The 15,809-nt window shown below is 31.7% G+C and overlaps 1 protein-coding gene across 3 annotated transcripts in view; it reads right to left on the bottom strand.

Moving 5' to 3' along the window:
- The window catches only part of LOC109599248 (uncharacterized), a 115,795-nt gene that overhangs the window by 47,303 nt on the left and 52,683 nt on the right, over positions 1-15,809 (bottom strand). For 2 of the 3 annotated variants that reach the window (XM_049960980.1, XM_049960979.1), the window contains exons 4-5: positions 10,168-10,856; positions 7,323-7,886 (exon numbers count right to left, since the gene is read on the bottom strand). In XM_049960980.1, the coding sequence (XP_049816937.1) occupies positions 7,323-7,886; positions 10,168-10,856 (1,253 nt within the window). Of the gene's footprint in view, positions 1-7,033; positions 7,082-7,322; positions 7,887-10,167; positions 10,857-15,809 lie in introns of all 3 variants that reach the window. The other variant, XM_049960978.1, reaches the window with a different exon arrangement.

Raw genomic sequence — 15,809 nt, 5'->3', positions numbered from 1 at the left:
AATGTTGGAATATTGGGTCAATCAGATCGAAATTACACGTAGACTCAATGTTGTACAAAGGGTTATTTCTCGCTTGTGTAGTCGATTTTATCAAACTGAGAAAATCAATGAAAACTAACGTAAATGAAACCTATATTGACGTTTGAGAGTCCGTAGGGACCCTACAATGTTCTCTTTACAAGTAGCTTGGCAGAAAATGCTTTAGTAACGATACGCTTGGTAAATGCAGGTTTTCATACAAGAAGACCATTGCGTGGTTTGCATTTGACTCACGACCATAAGTAACAACGATTGGAATGGACAATGTCTGTTCTTTGAACGAAAGAATAGAAATCTGTACTTTTCAGATACGTGATTAGGATTATACAATGATCTATAGTCATATCAAGTATATATTCCTTCAAGTTTTATGAACTGCTGTGATGGTTTCATTTATGGTAAATCTGTAAAATTCGAATTTGGTTATAAATATGATATGATGTTTTGTATAGGATTGATGTCTGGAGATTGAAATGGTCAAGAAAAAACAACTAACTATTTAGAGGATAGTTACATTTTAAATAAAACTGTTGAAAAATATTAAATTACGAGGCTAAATTGTGATAAGAGCAAAATTATGAAAACGAAATATTGTTAAAAAATCGATTAGAAAGAAATATATACCAAAAAAAAAGATATAACTTTAATTTTTATGAATATTTTCAAAATTCATGACTTAAATTTAAAATATTTATTAAAAAAACTATTAAAATCAGTAAATGGTCCTAAATGCTTAGAGTAATCGATTAATCATAAGAGAGGGTTTAATATACTACAAAATGTATGTTGGGCATTTTATAAAATTTACTGAAAAACCCTGACGAGGAGGATCTTCCTATTAGAATTAAGAGCTCATCTTTGGAGAGTATTTAAAGGTGTTAAAAAGCCAGGTTTTTTTGTGGATTTGCTGTTAAACCAATCACCATCCACTAACCATGTTGTAACAGTCCTTGAAACAAATTTAGCAAGTCTAATTTTCTCCAGGTTGGGTTTAACTTCAGTTGAGGATAATATCTGATAGTTTTTTGATATTCGAATTATTTAGTTAAAGTTTTTCGAATTCACAGAAAACTACCACTTGGCCAGTTTCTCTAAATTTTTTAATAATATGGGAAACGATAAACCATCTCTTATTTTTACTCTGCATCTTGGTAACAGTGAATTATAATGTTTCTTACAGTTTCACTAAGACCAATGATTAAATAATCATAATATACAAAAGAGGGCTGGTAAATAATCGATTTAAATTTATGTAAATCCTAATTATTTTGTTTTATTTTCAGAGATTCTAATTAAAAAATCTAAAAGGTAAAATATCGTAGTATTTTTCAATATTCTTAACTTCTGAACATGAGTTTAAATAAAGTGGAAGGTTGCTTACTTTCAGTATTACCCAAAAATAGCTGTTTTAGATTTAGATTTTATTTTTGGCAATTTTAAAATACAATAATTTTCACCCAAAATCAAAAATTGGTTGCTGCTAAAAAAGTTTCAAAAACAATCTCGTACCAAATTGCTTATTTATGTTCAAAATTAACAGCTTTTAAAGTTGTGTCTACACATCCTGACATTTATTCAGTTCGTTCCTGAAATCCTGTTCAAATTAAAATTTCGACTAAATAAATGACTCGAACATGCGACCCACCAATCACGTTTCAAGAAATACTGCATCTGTTCTATAATTCTGAGATACATAAAATATACTTTTTATACAACGGAGCTTACTTTTCCGTGAAATTCATTACAAAGCGTCTGCGGTCTTTAAATATAATCCCCTATAATTAGCTCACACTTCAGGTGGCAGTACGGGCGAGTTTACAAAACAAGAAGGGAACATGCATCATATGAAATGTTAAACAACCGAAATATTTTAACCTTGCATTGTAATAAATGTGCTAAAGGATTTACTGATCTCGCCTTTTTGAAAAATGGGCCGCGTCCCACTTGCGATATTTGTTTATGAATGATATTGATGGATACGATTTTGCACATTTCGCAAACGAGGAAACAAACGGTGCTTGTAAATAACTTACACAGGGTCACGGTTTAAATTTAAATAATAATAACTGTGGGAAGTTTGCCGGGCTTGATTAATGCGGTTTTAAATTTAGAACCGTTCATGTTTTCTTTATCTGTTTATGTTGCAAATGTAGGTAGATACAATCCTAATAATTCTGTTTATATTACTAGAATAAATAAAAAACTAATAAAATGTGCGAAAATGTGATTATAATTTCATAGGTTTACTGTGGTTGTCTTTACTTTTAATTCTTGTTACATGATACTCTATACACAAGAAATTAATATTATTCACAGAAAAAAATTTTTGAATTTTTTTGGGTTTGCTTTATGTTAAAAAATCATTGATTTAAAAGTGGCAATTAATACATTGAAGATGATCAACGTCAATATCAACATGTTGTAAATAGACCGACCAGTCATTAAGCTGCGATGATTCAATCATTGGAAAGGGGGTTGATGCAATAAAGTTAATCAAAATGTTAGACAAATAGATTGCACATAAATTAAGTGAGGATCACAAAATTAGGCGTTTGACAATCGCCAATGAATTGATCACTATAATTCTCGTCGGTCTTGATAGGTTGGAAAACCTGGTGGAACGGTGGTAAAAAAGTTTTAAAACAAGAAAGATTTTGGGTCAATCAACGGAAAAACAACCGTTCTGTTTCTTCATGACATCGCAAGACAAAGGAAACTTCAAAATGTTAAGTGGGTTAAGTGGGTTAAAGGTTTAATTGTGGAGAAGAGGTCGAAATTAAAATTCATCCTTTTTTTTAGTCCACCAATAGCATTAATATTGTTCAAAGGTATTTTTGAACATGTAATTTTGTTTAGCTGGAAATGATTTTTAAAATCTTTTTTGTTTCATAACAGTGGTTTTTAGGATTATCAATTGTTGTTACTGTTGAAAAATGTAAATACAAAATTTTTAATATATTTTTTAGAACCACACAGTATTCATAAACTATTTACTCACGTAATATCATTTCTCAGATACCTGTTATTTTCAGGTTTCAGCAGTAAATGTGTGTAATCTGCTGTTTCTGAAAAACGGTTAATGGTTTTGATGACCAGCCAAAAATGCAAAACTAATACATGATTTTAAACAGCTACTTTGAAATGGTGTAATCTGAAATAAATTTTAATAAAAATAAAAATCTTGGGAATCAATATTTTATATTCACATTTTTAACATTAATACAGAGTTATGGACGGATTCATTGACAGTTACAAACAGAATTAAATTATTAAGTTACTACTAGTTAATATTTTTTGATTTGTCTTTATACAGAACTTCTATGAAGTGTATGAATGTAATTCTTTGGTCGCAGATGTGACATGTTGGAATTTAATTGTCTGTTATTTTTGAGTGGTCGAGTCTCAGAGCCATAATAAATTATCTGATAATTTCTGTTGGTTGTGTGTATTCTTGATTTATTATTTGTTTGCCTTGAAGAAGTTTATTTGTTGATTGATTCAATCGGTTTCGTAGCTGGTGGAGACATGACTGTCCTATTTGGTTTTAAGATCAGCATATGGAATATCCTGGAGGTAGGAACTGGAAAGGCTGTTGGTTGAGGTTGTTGAGCCTAGTTGGTCTGGTTTTTTATTGTAGTTTTTCTGTGGTTTCTGAACAAGTGGTTACCTATATGATTTGGCAGTTAAGTTAAGTTTGAAGATTGTGCAATTAATTATTCTTCTGTTTGTGCGATTATATTTGTCTTTGAGGCTTTGAATTAGGTTGAGTGAATCGCTTATGAATATATGCTTATTTTGTAATTAATACACAAAATAAATATAAACAAAGAAGGATGTTATTTAACTTGAAACTCCGTAAGAAATAAATAACTTTCATTCCAAGAACTTTTATTTATTTTATTGACTCTCTATTTATTTGATATAATGCTCTATTTCAACGATTCGTCTTAGATGTCGGTTGTTTTTCGTCTTGTCGAATTAGATACAGCTAACGCTTCCGAAAAACTTAATAATCGTTTTGATGACTAATCTTACGTCTTCATAATTTAGAAAAGACTTCGTAGAAAACGTCTCTATATTCTATTCCACGTAAAACTAAGTATGAGAAAAAATATATAGAAGCTATTTTTGAACAATACGTCTCTAATTGGACGCCAATATAATTCCTCTTGTGAACGTTTATTATATGAAATAGTCGAATAAAAACCAAAATAAAACAGCTAAATCGAAATAAAACCTTACGCAACAAATCAAATGTTTAAGGATTCACTTTGAAACACATCAACAAAGAGCGAGGGTCGTGAATGCCGGGGAAATTTGTCATTTTAACTTTGATGTTAAAACATTTTCGCGCGTTCAAATATTTTCGGACCCCACTTCGATATTTTTATTTAATAAGTGCGTTTATCCCCCCCATAAATAATAAATAGAGTTTATCGGTGTAACGTGATAAAACGAAATTTTAGACGTCGTTAATTTGAACGGTTTAATTCACGGGGAAAATTATCATTTTCACACTCGTAAACTCATTAAAAACTGGCTAATTGTCTTGGTGACAAGCCAAAATTATATCATCGTGATTTACGGGAGATTCCCAGGAATGTTTGTCTAGTAGTTTATTTCTAGTGCTGATTTATGTCTAGCATGATACGTATTTTCGTTTCGAATTACCGGCAACATATATTACGCATTTAAGTGCATTATGCAAATTAAAAATGGGGTTTGTCGATTAATTATATGATATGATAAAAATTTTTAATTATGGCACATCACAGCACTCATTTAGTTTCAATTAGCAGTTATTAAATGCTTAAAGTTGACACCCTAATTGAATTCTGAAAGTGAATATTATGAAACAAAGAAAAGTCTCAATTTTACAAAAGAAATGTTGGGATGATTTATTCAAACAAAGGGATTCACCTTAAAGAACTACAGACATTAAAGATTTGATATATTCAATAAAGTGTGTAATTTTTTTCTGTGGGTCCGAATATTTTTTGTGGTTTGACTTCTTTATGTTGTTTTTTCTATTCCTTAAGAATTTAATAATCTCACTTTGAAGACTTGACCTTTTTGTTGCAAGAGAATTTAATATTTATTATTAAATTATAAACTTTCTTTTAAGACATTGAATAGATGCTTTGTTACGTTATTAAAGAACTGTTAACAACGGTACGCCGGGCGGTAATCCTAAAACGTTTCGTTTTTTAAATTTTTAATACAGTACGTTACATGAAATTGAATATCAGTGATCTTTTTGAAGTATATTAAATTACAGCTATAGCAAAAGCAAATCTAATAAGACTCAAAATTAAAACTTTCTCGTAGACGTGCAAGACGATAAAGACATTAAAATTTTCATTAAAGTGTTACCTAGAAATTTCAGAATGCATTTATTAAGTACACACGAAGAACAATCGAATTAAAAATATCCTAGTGCTTAAAAGAAACGAGAGACAGTTGTTTCGAAATACGAGTTCATTTGATTATTCTGTTAGTTTGCACTTTTAAGTTTCACACAGACTGAATTATTCGACTAAAATAATATGCATTAGGGCCATTACTTTGTGAACATTCTGTAAACGGTTTGAATGCGTTGTGGTTGTCCGCCACAAATGTGAAATTTTAAAATGTATTACTCCTTATGCACTTACAGGCATTTCAAATATGTATTTAAGCATTTGCTTTGATGGAATTTGTGCCCGTATCCCGAGGGAGAAGATATATTCCGCTCCAAAAAAATACATTTTTATTGAAAGTGGGTCACTCAAATAAAAAAAAAGGAACTTATTAAAGCCAGGAAACTCTAACTTGTTTGATACACAGCCGTAAGTTTCGCATAATGGTTTTTCTCCTAAATCATAATTTGATTAAATCTTAAATGTATTTAATAAATGTGCGACTTAAGTGAGTATAATATAATACAACGTACACCCCAGTAAATTTAATATGGCTAACAATATAAGAGATTAAAATCTCTTCGAAGACGTTTAACATAATAATGGCATTAAAATTTCATTACATCGTCGACGTCATTCGACGTGTGCATTTATTGAATATACGAAAATTTCATTAAAAATACATTTGTTGCATGAACGACCCCAACTACCTTAAACTGAATAGGGCAGTTCATTTTATTATTCCGCCTCCGCAGTTAAAGTATATGTTTTAATTAAATCGAGTCTAATAATTTACACCGAGAATAATTAGAACCTAAGTCGAATTCGCTAATAGTAAAATGTTATTTCGAACAGTTCAAGATAATTAAACTACTAACTTGTATAATTTATTCAGTTGTCTGAGATCGTTTTGTCGTTTTTCCTTCGGTGTTTTAATGGACTTTTTAATTATTTATTTAACCCGCACCAGCGAGTAATTATTAAATTTAGATTAGATGTTTACTTTTATTAAACAACATTAAAATATAAGTTTATTACTTCAGGGTTTATAAAATTTTAGTACGAATAGATCATAGCTGTTTTATGTAGTAAAATAGGTTACATAAAATCAACCCAACACAATTAGAAGATAGGATGTTTCAAATTTATTACGGTTGCGATAGCCCCTATTTTCACTGTTTGGGTCGTCCCATGCTTTGAGATATAATATATACTTTAGGTCACCGAAATTTATGTAAACTGTTATTGTTGATATTTATTATAATTTTCTCAAATATCCAATGTACCTTAAAATTGGGTAGGGTTCGTGGGTGACTTGTCACACTAATTCAAATCATGTTGTAAAGTGTTTCTTGTTAACATGGAAATATTAGTTTAGGACTGTTGGAATTGTGTTTTGTGTCCTCAAGGAATGTTGTAATAAAGAGAAAGATTTTGTGTTTGCTTGTGCTTGTAATTAATTTCCTGAAAAAATAGCATCGTAGTTTATTACACAAATGTATCCTTTATCTGTGTTAGATAAATCTTCCTTATAATTTGTATTTTTAATTTCACACCATTAGTATTGGTTATTTTCCACCCCAAAACCGACTCACCTGCATTTTACATCAAAAATGAACTGCTCAATAAATTGATGGATGCCACTGTAAAAATTTTTTTAATTTGAATTTTTGTCAATTCAATGCTTCAATGAAACATTATTGAATTGTTATGAATGTTTTTGTGTGACACTTTCTTTTGCTTGCCCAGTACCAGATGTAAGCAAAACTAAGTTTTTGAAAAGTACTTCCCAAGTTGTTTCAAATGATTTTGATTTTAAAATAACTGGTGAAATGTTTTTGTTTTAACACCATGATGGCTGAAAATGTCAACCCCAAAACTCACCTCATCTCGAAATCGTGTATCTCCTCAAGAGTCAGATTGTTGGCCACGTCCAAGAGCTGCTTGACGTTGTCCTCCTTGTGCTTCTTCAGCGTAAACTTGCCACTCTCAACGTTCGACACAAACTCACTACCGTTCTTCAACAGGATCGTCGAGACATTTGTGTGATCCAGACTGACCGACGGCTGTTGCACTACGATCGTGGCTTGGGGGGCTTTCCTACCGAAATGCACTGAATTCTCCAATGGATTGGTGGTTACATTTATAGGACTCGACGCGTCCAATTGAGCCCCTACCTCTCGCAGGCATTTGTTTAGACACACGCTCCCGCGTTTTTCATTCGAAACGGCCACTTGCAGAGTGTGCTGGGATGATTCAATTGTTTGGCAATTGTCCATCGGTTCGCTGAAGAAGTCGACGCGAAGATCTGGCAATGGCGGGGTCATACGTGACGGTCCCGAACTGACTGGATGTGCGTTTCGGTACTTGGCTATGTGCTTTTCGTCGTAGCTGAACTTGTCGTGGTGCCTGCTGGGCGAGTGGTGCCTCCGGCTCGTCTTTTTATGTCTGCAACGGTTAAGGACACGGCTGAAATACGTTCGACGAAACAACTCCGGACTAGACACTAGATTATTCATATTTATAAATTTAGATTACACACTGTCTCTATGTGTTAATGTGAAATAATTATTTTTGGATATGATTGCATTTCTTGACATACTATTTTTGAGGGCGGTTCATAACTTTTGCGATTCGAGAAAACATAATCATCTGTTTTCCTGCCACACCTTCTGATATTTCAGTAATAAAACTTCAGAATTAAACTGTGAAATCAATAGGTGATAAGCGGAAAAGATACATTCAAAAAACAATGAATTTACATGTAGCTTTCATAACGTTTGTTTACTGTTCATGGAAATGTTTGATCTAATAAAATTGGTACATTGCTATATGATCTCATTTCAAACGACGCTTGGCAAGTACCTAGTTACATTGACAGACAATTTCAGTTAAGCACAGCTTCATTGCACATAAAAATATTTACCCTATATTCAATTCCCAACACGTAAATAAGTTTCTTTTGAAAACATACAATTGTGTGATTGATTTTATTTTCCACATCACTAGAAACAGGTCATAAAGATGCAAACGGACATCGAAATATTTATCTATTTTTCCAAATACACAGGTGGATTGTATTTCATTAGTTTTTCAAAGCGTGTTATTTTTAAATGGGTCAATGGCATTCGCAATATTTGTGTTTTTAGTTTTGCAGTTTGATGAACTTTGATGCGCTTTAGTAATTTATGACCGTAAACATGAAACTTATCTAAGTCGCTCTATTCTGAGTGACATGTTTACCAAACAAAAGCCAATGGAAAAATATTTCCAGAATATACTATTGTTTTTACTATTATTTAGTGCCATTTCACTGAATTTAAACGTTTTCAAATACTTAAACTTAGGTAATTTATTGAGATTATTTTTAAGAAAAAGTAACATACATTTACATCACATTAGTAAGTTTTAAAAGATGTCGTACCAGCAAGTCTGACAAGTTTTTTTAAAGCTTAAATTATCAAATTTTTGTAGGGATCATTATGGATGAAAACCGTCAAGCTTTTACAAAACATTTTCCAACTCCGGAGTTTCTATAGACTCATCATATGGTTTATGAGCACAAATAAGTTCAGCGAACCAAATGTACATGGGTTAGTGAGAACTTTTAAACGTAGTGGACAAAAGGGATTTAACCAACTCACACATACTTTTAAGGCTTGTAATGTCTTCTATTTTTGGAATACTTAATTTAGTAGTTGTGCTTTGTGTACGATAATCCAGAATTGCATGTCACTGCACTTTATTTACGTTTCCTAAGTTTATCCTCTAAGATAGTCGTAAATTTAACGACTTATTTTCGCCTTTAATTCATTTTCGGCTTAAAGTTTTGTTCCGACGATGTTTTTGTTACTTTCCAGCGAAAAGTGGCGACTTATAAAAATTAAAAATTATTTTTATTCATCTTCTGGGAATTAATATCGAGACTATGTAGATACACAGTTTTAAAAGTTATTACTCTTGTCACAATAAATTAAAGTATACACATAAAACTATATTTATTTAAGCGATGGATTTGCGTCATTGAACTTCTATGAAATAAAACCCGCTTACTTTTATACTACAAATAAAAGTGACAATCATTTCGGTATAATATAGAATTCATTTCAACTTGGCTCGTCTTCAAAATAGATCCTAACAGTCTGGCGACAGTTTGTCTCAACAGAAAGTTGAATCATATGCTTTAAAATTACACGCTTTAATATTTCTAGTGGCTGAGACCCAAACACTGACAAGTATCGTAGGTCAACAACAACAATAATCAAGTGGACTGTAAACATTTAAAGCGTGTTACTAATTTCATTTGACAAACAAGTAGAACTTTGGTGTGGTGGGCCCTATTAAATAGTTAACATTCTGGTGCAGGAAATGTTTGAGAAGCTTTTTGTTATGCTGAATTGTTGTTCAATTCGGGGAGTTAATGGAAGGCTTTTGAAACGGCGAATAAGTCATAAACAAACAAATTAGTTAGAACTTTCGGCGAATTGCCGATAATTCACCGAAATCACCGAATTATTAGAGCCTCTAGGTTATTGGCCGAGCATACATAAAGCAAAGGCAACAATTAACTTTATTTTATGACCGCCCAAATGGACCCTACATGTAATAAACGTTCACATCACAGTAATTTATTGGAAGCCCTTTACGTCTACGGCATATCAATCGGTTGGCCGACATAAAAATATGTAATCACATACATTGTGCCCAAAACACAAACAAATTTATTTACCTGTGTTTTGGTTTGGGCGAATCCGAATCGTTATTCTCCGGCGATGAATTCAACGTCCGCTCCGCTCTCCGTTTCGGCGAGGTCCTCTCGACTTTCTCCTTCTCGACCTCCAATTTCCTTCTAAAGCTCCTCCTGTGCTCCTTGGGACTGTGCCTGTGGTGCTTAATTTCCCTCGGCGGTTCGACGTGCATTTTCATATCGTCGTTCATAACTTCGATTTTATCGAAATCGTTCTGTGCAGCTTTGTAACTGTTCCTACGTCTTGCGTCCAGTTTCAGCGCTTCGACCTGCTCATCCATCAGCTGATCGACGCTCTTCTCTTCGGCCGCGTTCATCGGCTTCTTTGGCTCGAAATCGAACATGTGCTCGTCGGAGGGTTTGGGAGTCATCTCGACGTCAAACGTGAATTTGTTCTCTTTGGTGGTGACCGTGGGCGGCGTGTGTTGTTTGGCCGTGGCGGGTGTCTTCGGAGTTACCGGGACGGGTGTCAGTATCTTGCCTCCTTCCACTATGTTATCCGAATTGAGGTAATCGATTGGATCGTTCACGTCTAAACTGTCTTCGGTGATTTCGCCATCGGTGGCGGTCATCGTTGTCACTATCGTGTTTGAGCTGTCGGTGCTTGTGTTGATTGTGGTCTCTGATGCGGTACTTGAACCCATCACTATGACTTTTGGTACTGATTGGGTCTGAAACAAGGAAACCATTCTTTAGAATTGGAGCCTCCTTAATCTACAAGACATTTACCACCATATTAAATTTATATTCCTTTTTATATATTTAGTGGACATAAAAATACCCAAAAAACGCATTTTATGAATTTGAACATATTTTTTTCCGTTCATTATTAATGTTCTGTTGTTTAGCAACATAAGTAGTCTCACAAAATGGAGTCGTTCTTGGAATCGTTATCGGCAAACTGGTAATGCCAAAATACACATAAATAACTGTTAAGTTCGTCTACCCTTAGAAGAAGGGGCTTGAAATTGGTCATCGAGTCAGAAGACCCCCTGTTAAACAAGGAGCATTGGGAACATGAGCCAACGTTCAACGACATAGTCTAAAACGTGGTGTTGCTTTTGGAGGTGGTTCTGTACCAGCGTAGAGAGGAATATCTTTAGAGACAAACACAGAGTTGCTCATATTAAACAGAGAAATTATGAATGCTAGACAAAACCACGACGTCCTCAAAGATAAAATGACACTCGAAACCACTAGCCTTAAATTTATCTTAAATGAAGAATTTATTCGTTCACTAATTTTGAGTAAGTCAGGTATTACAAAATGCACATCATATATCTTTGTAGGAAATCAAAAGCTCTACAAAAAAGGCATTCGGATCCTGATACTGATACTGATTTTAATACTTTTTTAATAAATATTTTATTATGTACCCACTTAAGTAGTGAATTTTGAAAATATTCATAAAAATTTGAGTTTATTTTGATAGAGTAACAGTTTCCAAGTTATATATTTCTTTCTAATCAATTTTTTAACAATACTTTTTTCATAATTTTGCTCTTATCACAATTTAGTATCGTGATTTAATATTTTTCAACGGGTTTATTTAAAATGTTGGTGGTTATATTGTTTATAACTTTTCGTCATCTGTGGTTGTTTTTCATTTTTATGTTTTTTTTCTATATTTTTACATAACATAATTTTTGGACCTCCTGAGTTGTGTCTCCTTGTATATTAACTATCACCAAATAATTAATAGCTAAGTTTTAATATTTTACTTCTTTTCTTTTCTATTGATATATTTAATAATACGTCTTAAATAAAAAAACTTCAATAGTAAACTATTTTAAATTTATTAATTTAAGTCATAAATTTTGAGATAATTTATTATCTATTTCAGAAAAAATAAAGTTTTTTATTTAAGACGTATTATTAAATCAGTAAGCATTGAAGTTTGAATGGTTAGACTAATTCATTAACCACAATTGATCTTTTTTGAAAGGCGTTTAATTTGCTACAAAAAAACATATATTTTTGTATCAATTTGGGCATTTTATAATATTTACTTATTTATTAAAATTTAGAAGCAAAGAAGAAATTTTTGTTAAATTCTTCAAACTTTGCAAGATTTTTATAGAGTGTTTCCTACAAGAAGTATAAATATAAATTTTCTGTACGATCAAGTAATAATCAGATATGAACTTTGCCATATGAAACTATTGAAATTAAGAACTCATCTTTGAATCAAGGAACCTGTTTGTAGAGCAGACCAACTAAAACTGGAAAAATGTAGCAGTCATTGGTGATAATAATTTTATTAAAAGCTTAAAATTTCTGTAGTTGATGCAGTTTTATTTCATTTATCCAGGAGATTATATTAACACTTATTTCAATTATATATTTATACATTACTTCACAAATAAGTCAAAATGAATAAAAACAAAAATTAATCAAATGATAAAACAAATAATGAAAGTGATTTTAATGTAAAATAAAACAATATTAATTATGAAATTATTAATTTAACTCTACGAGCTACTATTGTGCATTTATTTAATTAACATTGTTATATGTAAATATATTATTTCAATTTATATCTGCTTTAATGCAAACTAATATTTTAAAATCATTGGCTTGATTCTGGTTAAAGTAAATAGAACCCTTTTATTCTTTCAGAGACTGTAAATTTTTCTATGCATTACAATTTCAAATCAATTTTTCGTTAAAACACAAACAGTCGAACCAGTTTTCTGAATCAAATGATAATAATGCAAATTGAGAGGATTGCATAAAATGTGTGGCATTTGCATACAAAATGTGACAGGCTAGTGAATAAATAAAATAAGTGGATAGAGACACTGTGACAGAATAGCCGTGACATTTCCATTGATCCTCTGCAAAGTTATTTGAAACGTAGTGGGAAAACTCCGATTTTTAAAATATGTACATTGTATTTTCACAAGGAAACATTGTTCTTTGTAACTAAATGAGGTAAACACAATCGAAATTTATTGGCGTGTTGATAAACAAAAATGTTATGTTCAAACAAATAAAACTTACGTTTTGCATTTCAATTTTGCGTTTCGCGTTTATGGGAAATCAAAACACAACGGTGAAATCAATTTATGCGGAATATTGTCGGCGATAGTTGGTCGGATTCTGCAAGCTTTTAGAATCGAAATTAACCACGGCCATGTGGTATTATAACTTCGAGATGCGGCCGATAATATAATGAATGGAGTATAGTCGGTTTTATGGGCGGGGTGTAAAAACAAATAGAGGACGAAATGGAAGGAGAACTCGACTGGATAGATCTATCTGCATTTCGAATAATACTTATGCGGCGGCGATGATTTAAAATATACGATTAAATGTGCTTTTCCCTGTTAATCCGCAACGGCGGCCCAAGTCTTCCAAATTTATTCGACGCTCGAAGACAAACAGATTTTTAAATCTAGCGGAAGGGATCAGACGAAAGTAATTTCACATTAATTTTCGTACCGTCCACGAGATTAAATAAAAAAAAGGAAATGGCGTTTTCGAATAAAAAACGTTTGCGCATTTAGAATTAATTAGTTCGCGTGTTTTTGATACCGCACCTTGCAATGACGTTCTGGAAATGATATCGTTCCAATTAGTAATTGCACTGCCCACAAATAAATAAAGACGCACTTTTAAAACGTGTCACAACAAGCACTCAACAAGTAAACGATAGCGACATGCCATGTGAGCTTTCGCACCAGAATCTGATTAAAATTTTCGTCGCCGGCAGGTGGAATTTACAACCTCCGCAAAAAGCGCTGACATTTACCACACGTGGGCGTGTTGCTATAGAAAACATAGCTCTGGCGCACGTTGCCTTTGTACTTCCCATATAGGTAAAAAGCATTTGAGAAGTGAACAAATGCGATTATGATATAATCCACCTACAATGTGTGGGGAACATTGTACGCAAGCTTTGATTTAATTTAGGGTTCGTTAAATATCCAACGCCTCTAATAATAGTGTGACAATGTTACCCCCTGCACTATTGAAAATGTTCGACGTTTTTTACGTATAAAAGGTTAATTAAATTTTACAAAATGTGAATCGCATCATAATATTAGTCACAAACAAAAGATAAAATATGTATTTAGTGTTTACCTGGTTAAAAATGAAACCAAAATTATAAGTCTAAAAAGCCAATCTATTGAACAATTTTTAGATACATAATACAGTAAACATTAGCCAAAGATAACCTGTTCAAGTGAATTTTCTAAATAAAAGACTTTAATTCAATATTGCATTTTTTTTTAACTCGATAAATTAATAGGTTTTAGTAGTAAGTTAAAATGTATATGTCGTTCGAAAGATACAAATATATAAAGTAGGGTGGACTAAAAAAATTGACTACTTTTTTAACCGACACTGAAAAATTGGTTTTTAAGCACCTTTAAAAAATGCTCTCCAAAGATGAGTTCTTAATTTTAATAGGTTGGTTCCCTTCATTTAAGTTTTCCATTTTTTCTCCACTGCTGTATGGCAAAATCCGTACATTGTCATTATTTTGATCGTACAGAAAATTTCTATTTATATTTCTTGTAGGAAATTGAACAGTCTACAAAAATGGTATGTTACATTTTTTTGTAACTCTTGCCGTTTATAAGATATTGGAGGACAAAGTTTGAAGCACTTAACAAAAATTTCTTTTTTACTTCTTAATTGTATAACTCGTAGATAAATAACTATTATAAAATGCGCACGTATATCTTTGTAGGAAATTAAACGCTCTACAAATTCGAATTCCAATACATACTGATTTTAATAGCTTTTTAATAAATATTTTAAATTTATCCATTTAATTTATGAATTTTGAGACAATTTATTATCATTTCGTTTTTTATTTTTAAATAAGCCCGTTGACAAATCACGATTCTAAATTGTGATAAAAACAAAATTATGAATGATTATTATGAAAAAAATCAAGTAATGGCGAAATATGAATTTCGCCATATGGACCTGAAGAAAATATAGAAAATTGAGAAGACCGATTTCTAAAGGTGTCTAATAACCAATTTTTCAGTGTCGCAAGTTAAAACAAAAAGAGTCGATTTTTTTGGCCCACTCTAATATAAAGTGTACATAAAAAAATTATAGCTTTAAATGATCTAGAGGTCCTTAAAGTTAGATAATTAGAATTTTGGAGACAATAGAGAAGGAGAAATAAATATGAAATTTTTTGTGCAGAACGTACAACATTCAACGTGCCTCTCATTAATTAATGATTTTGAGATACAGTCTAATTTGTTGATATGAATTTAAAAAAATATATATGAGATTTTTAAGGAGAATGTACAACTGCCAATGTATTTGTCATCAATGAAAGTTTTGGAAGTTACTTTTTAATTGGTCACTATAAATTTTAATAAATCTAATTTGAGATTTTTTGTGAGGAATACACAACTATCAATGTACTTGTAATTAATGAAAGTTTTTGAGGTTAATTTGCCAGAATAAATTGCTAACAAAAAAATATGATTTTTAGGAATGTCAGTTTTAACAAATTATAGCGCTTCACTTTTTATATCCACTTATACCCCTTAAAGATGGTGCGAAAACCATGTATTTTGTGTTTCTCCTTTGCTTACCTTTACAGTTATTAAAAATCAAAACAATGAGCTATTACATTAATAATGTATTTT

The sequence above is a fragment of the Aethina tumida genome, chromosome 1, assembly GCF_024364675.1.
Source record: "Aethina tumida isolate Nest 87 chromosome 1, icAetTumi1.1, whole genome shotgun sequence".
In the NCBI taxonomy this organism is placed as follows: Eukaryota; Metazoa; Arthropoda; class Insecta; order Coleoptera; family Nitidulidae; genus Aethina; species Aethina tumida.
The sequence above is the reverse complement of the archived record's forward strand: the minus strand, read 5'-3'. Positions and strand labels throughout refer to the sequence as shown.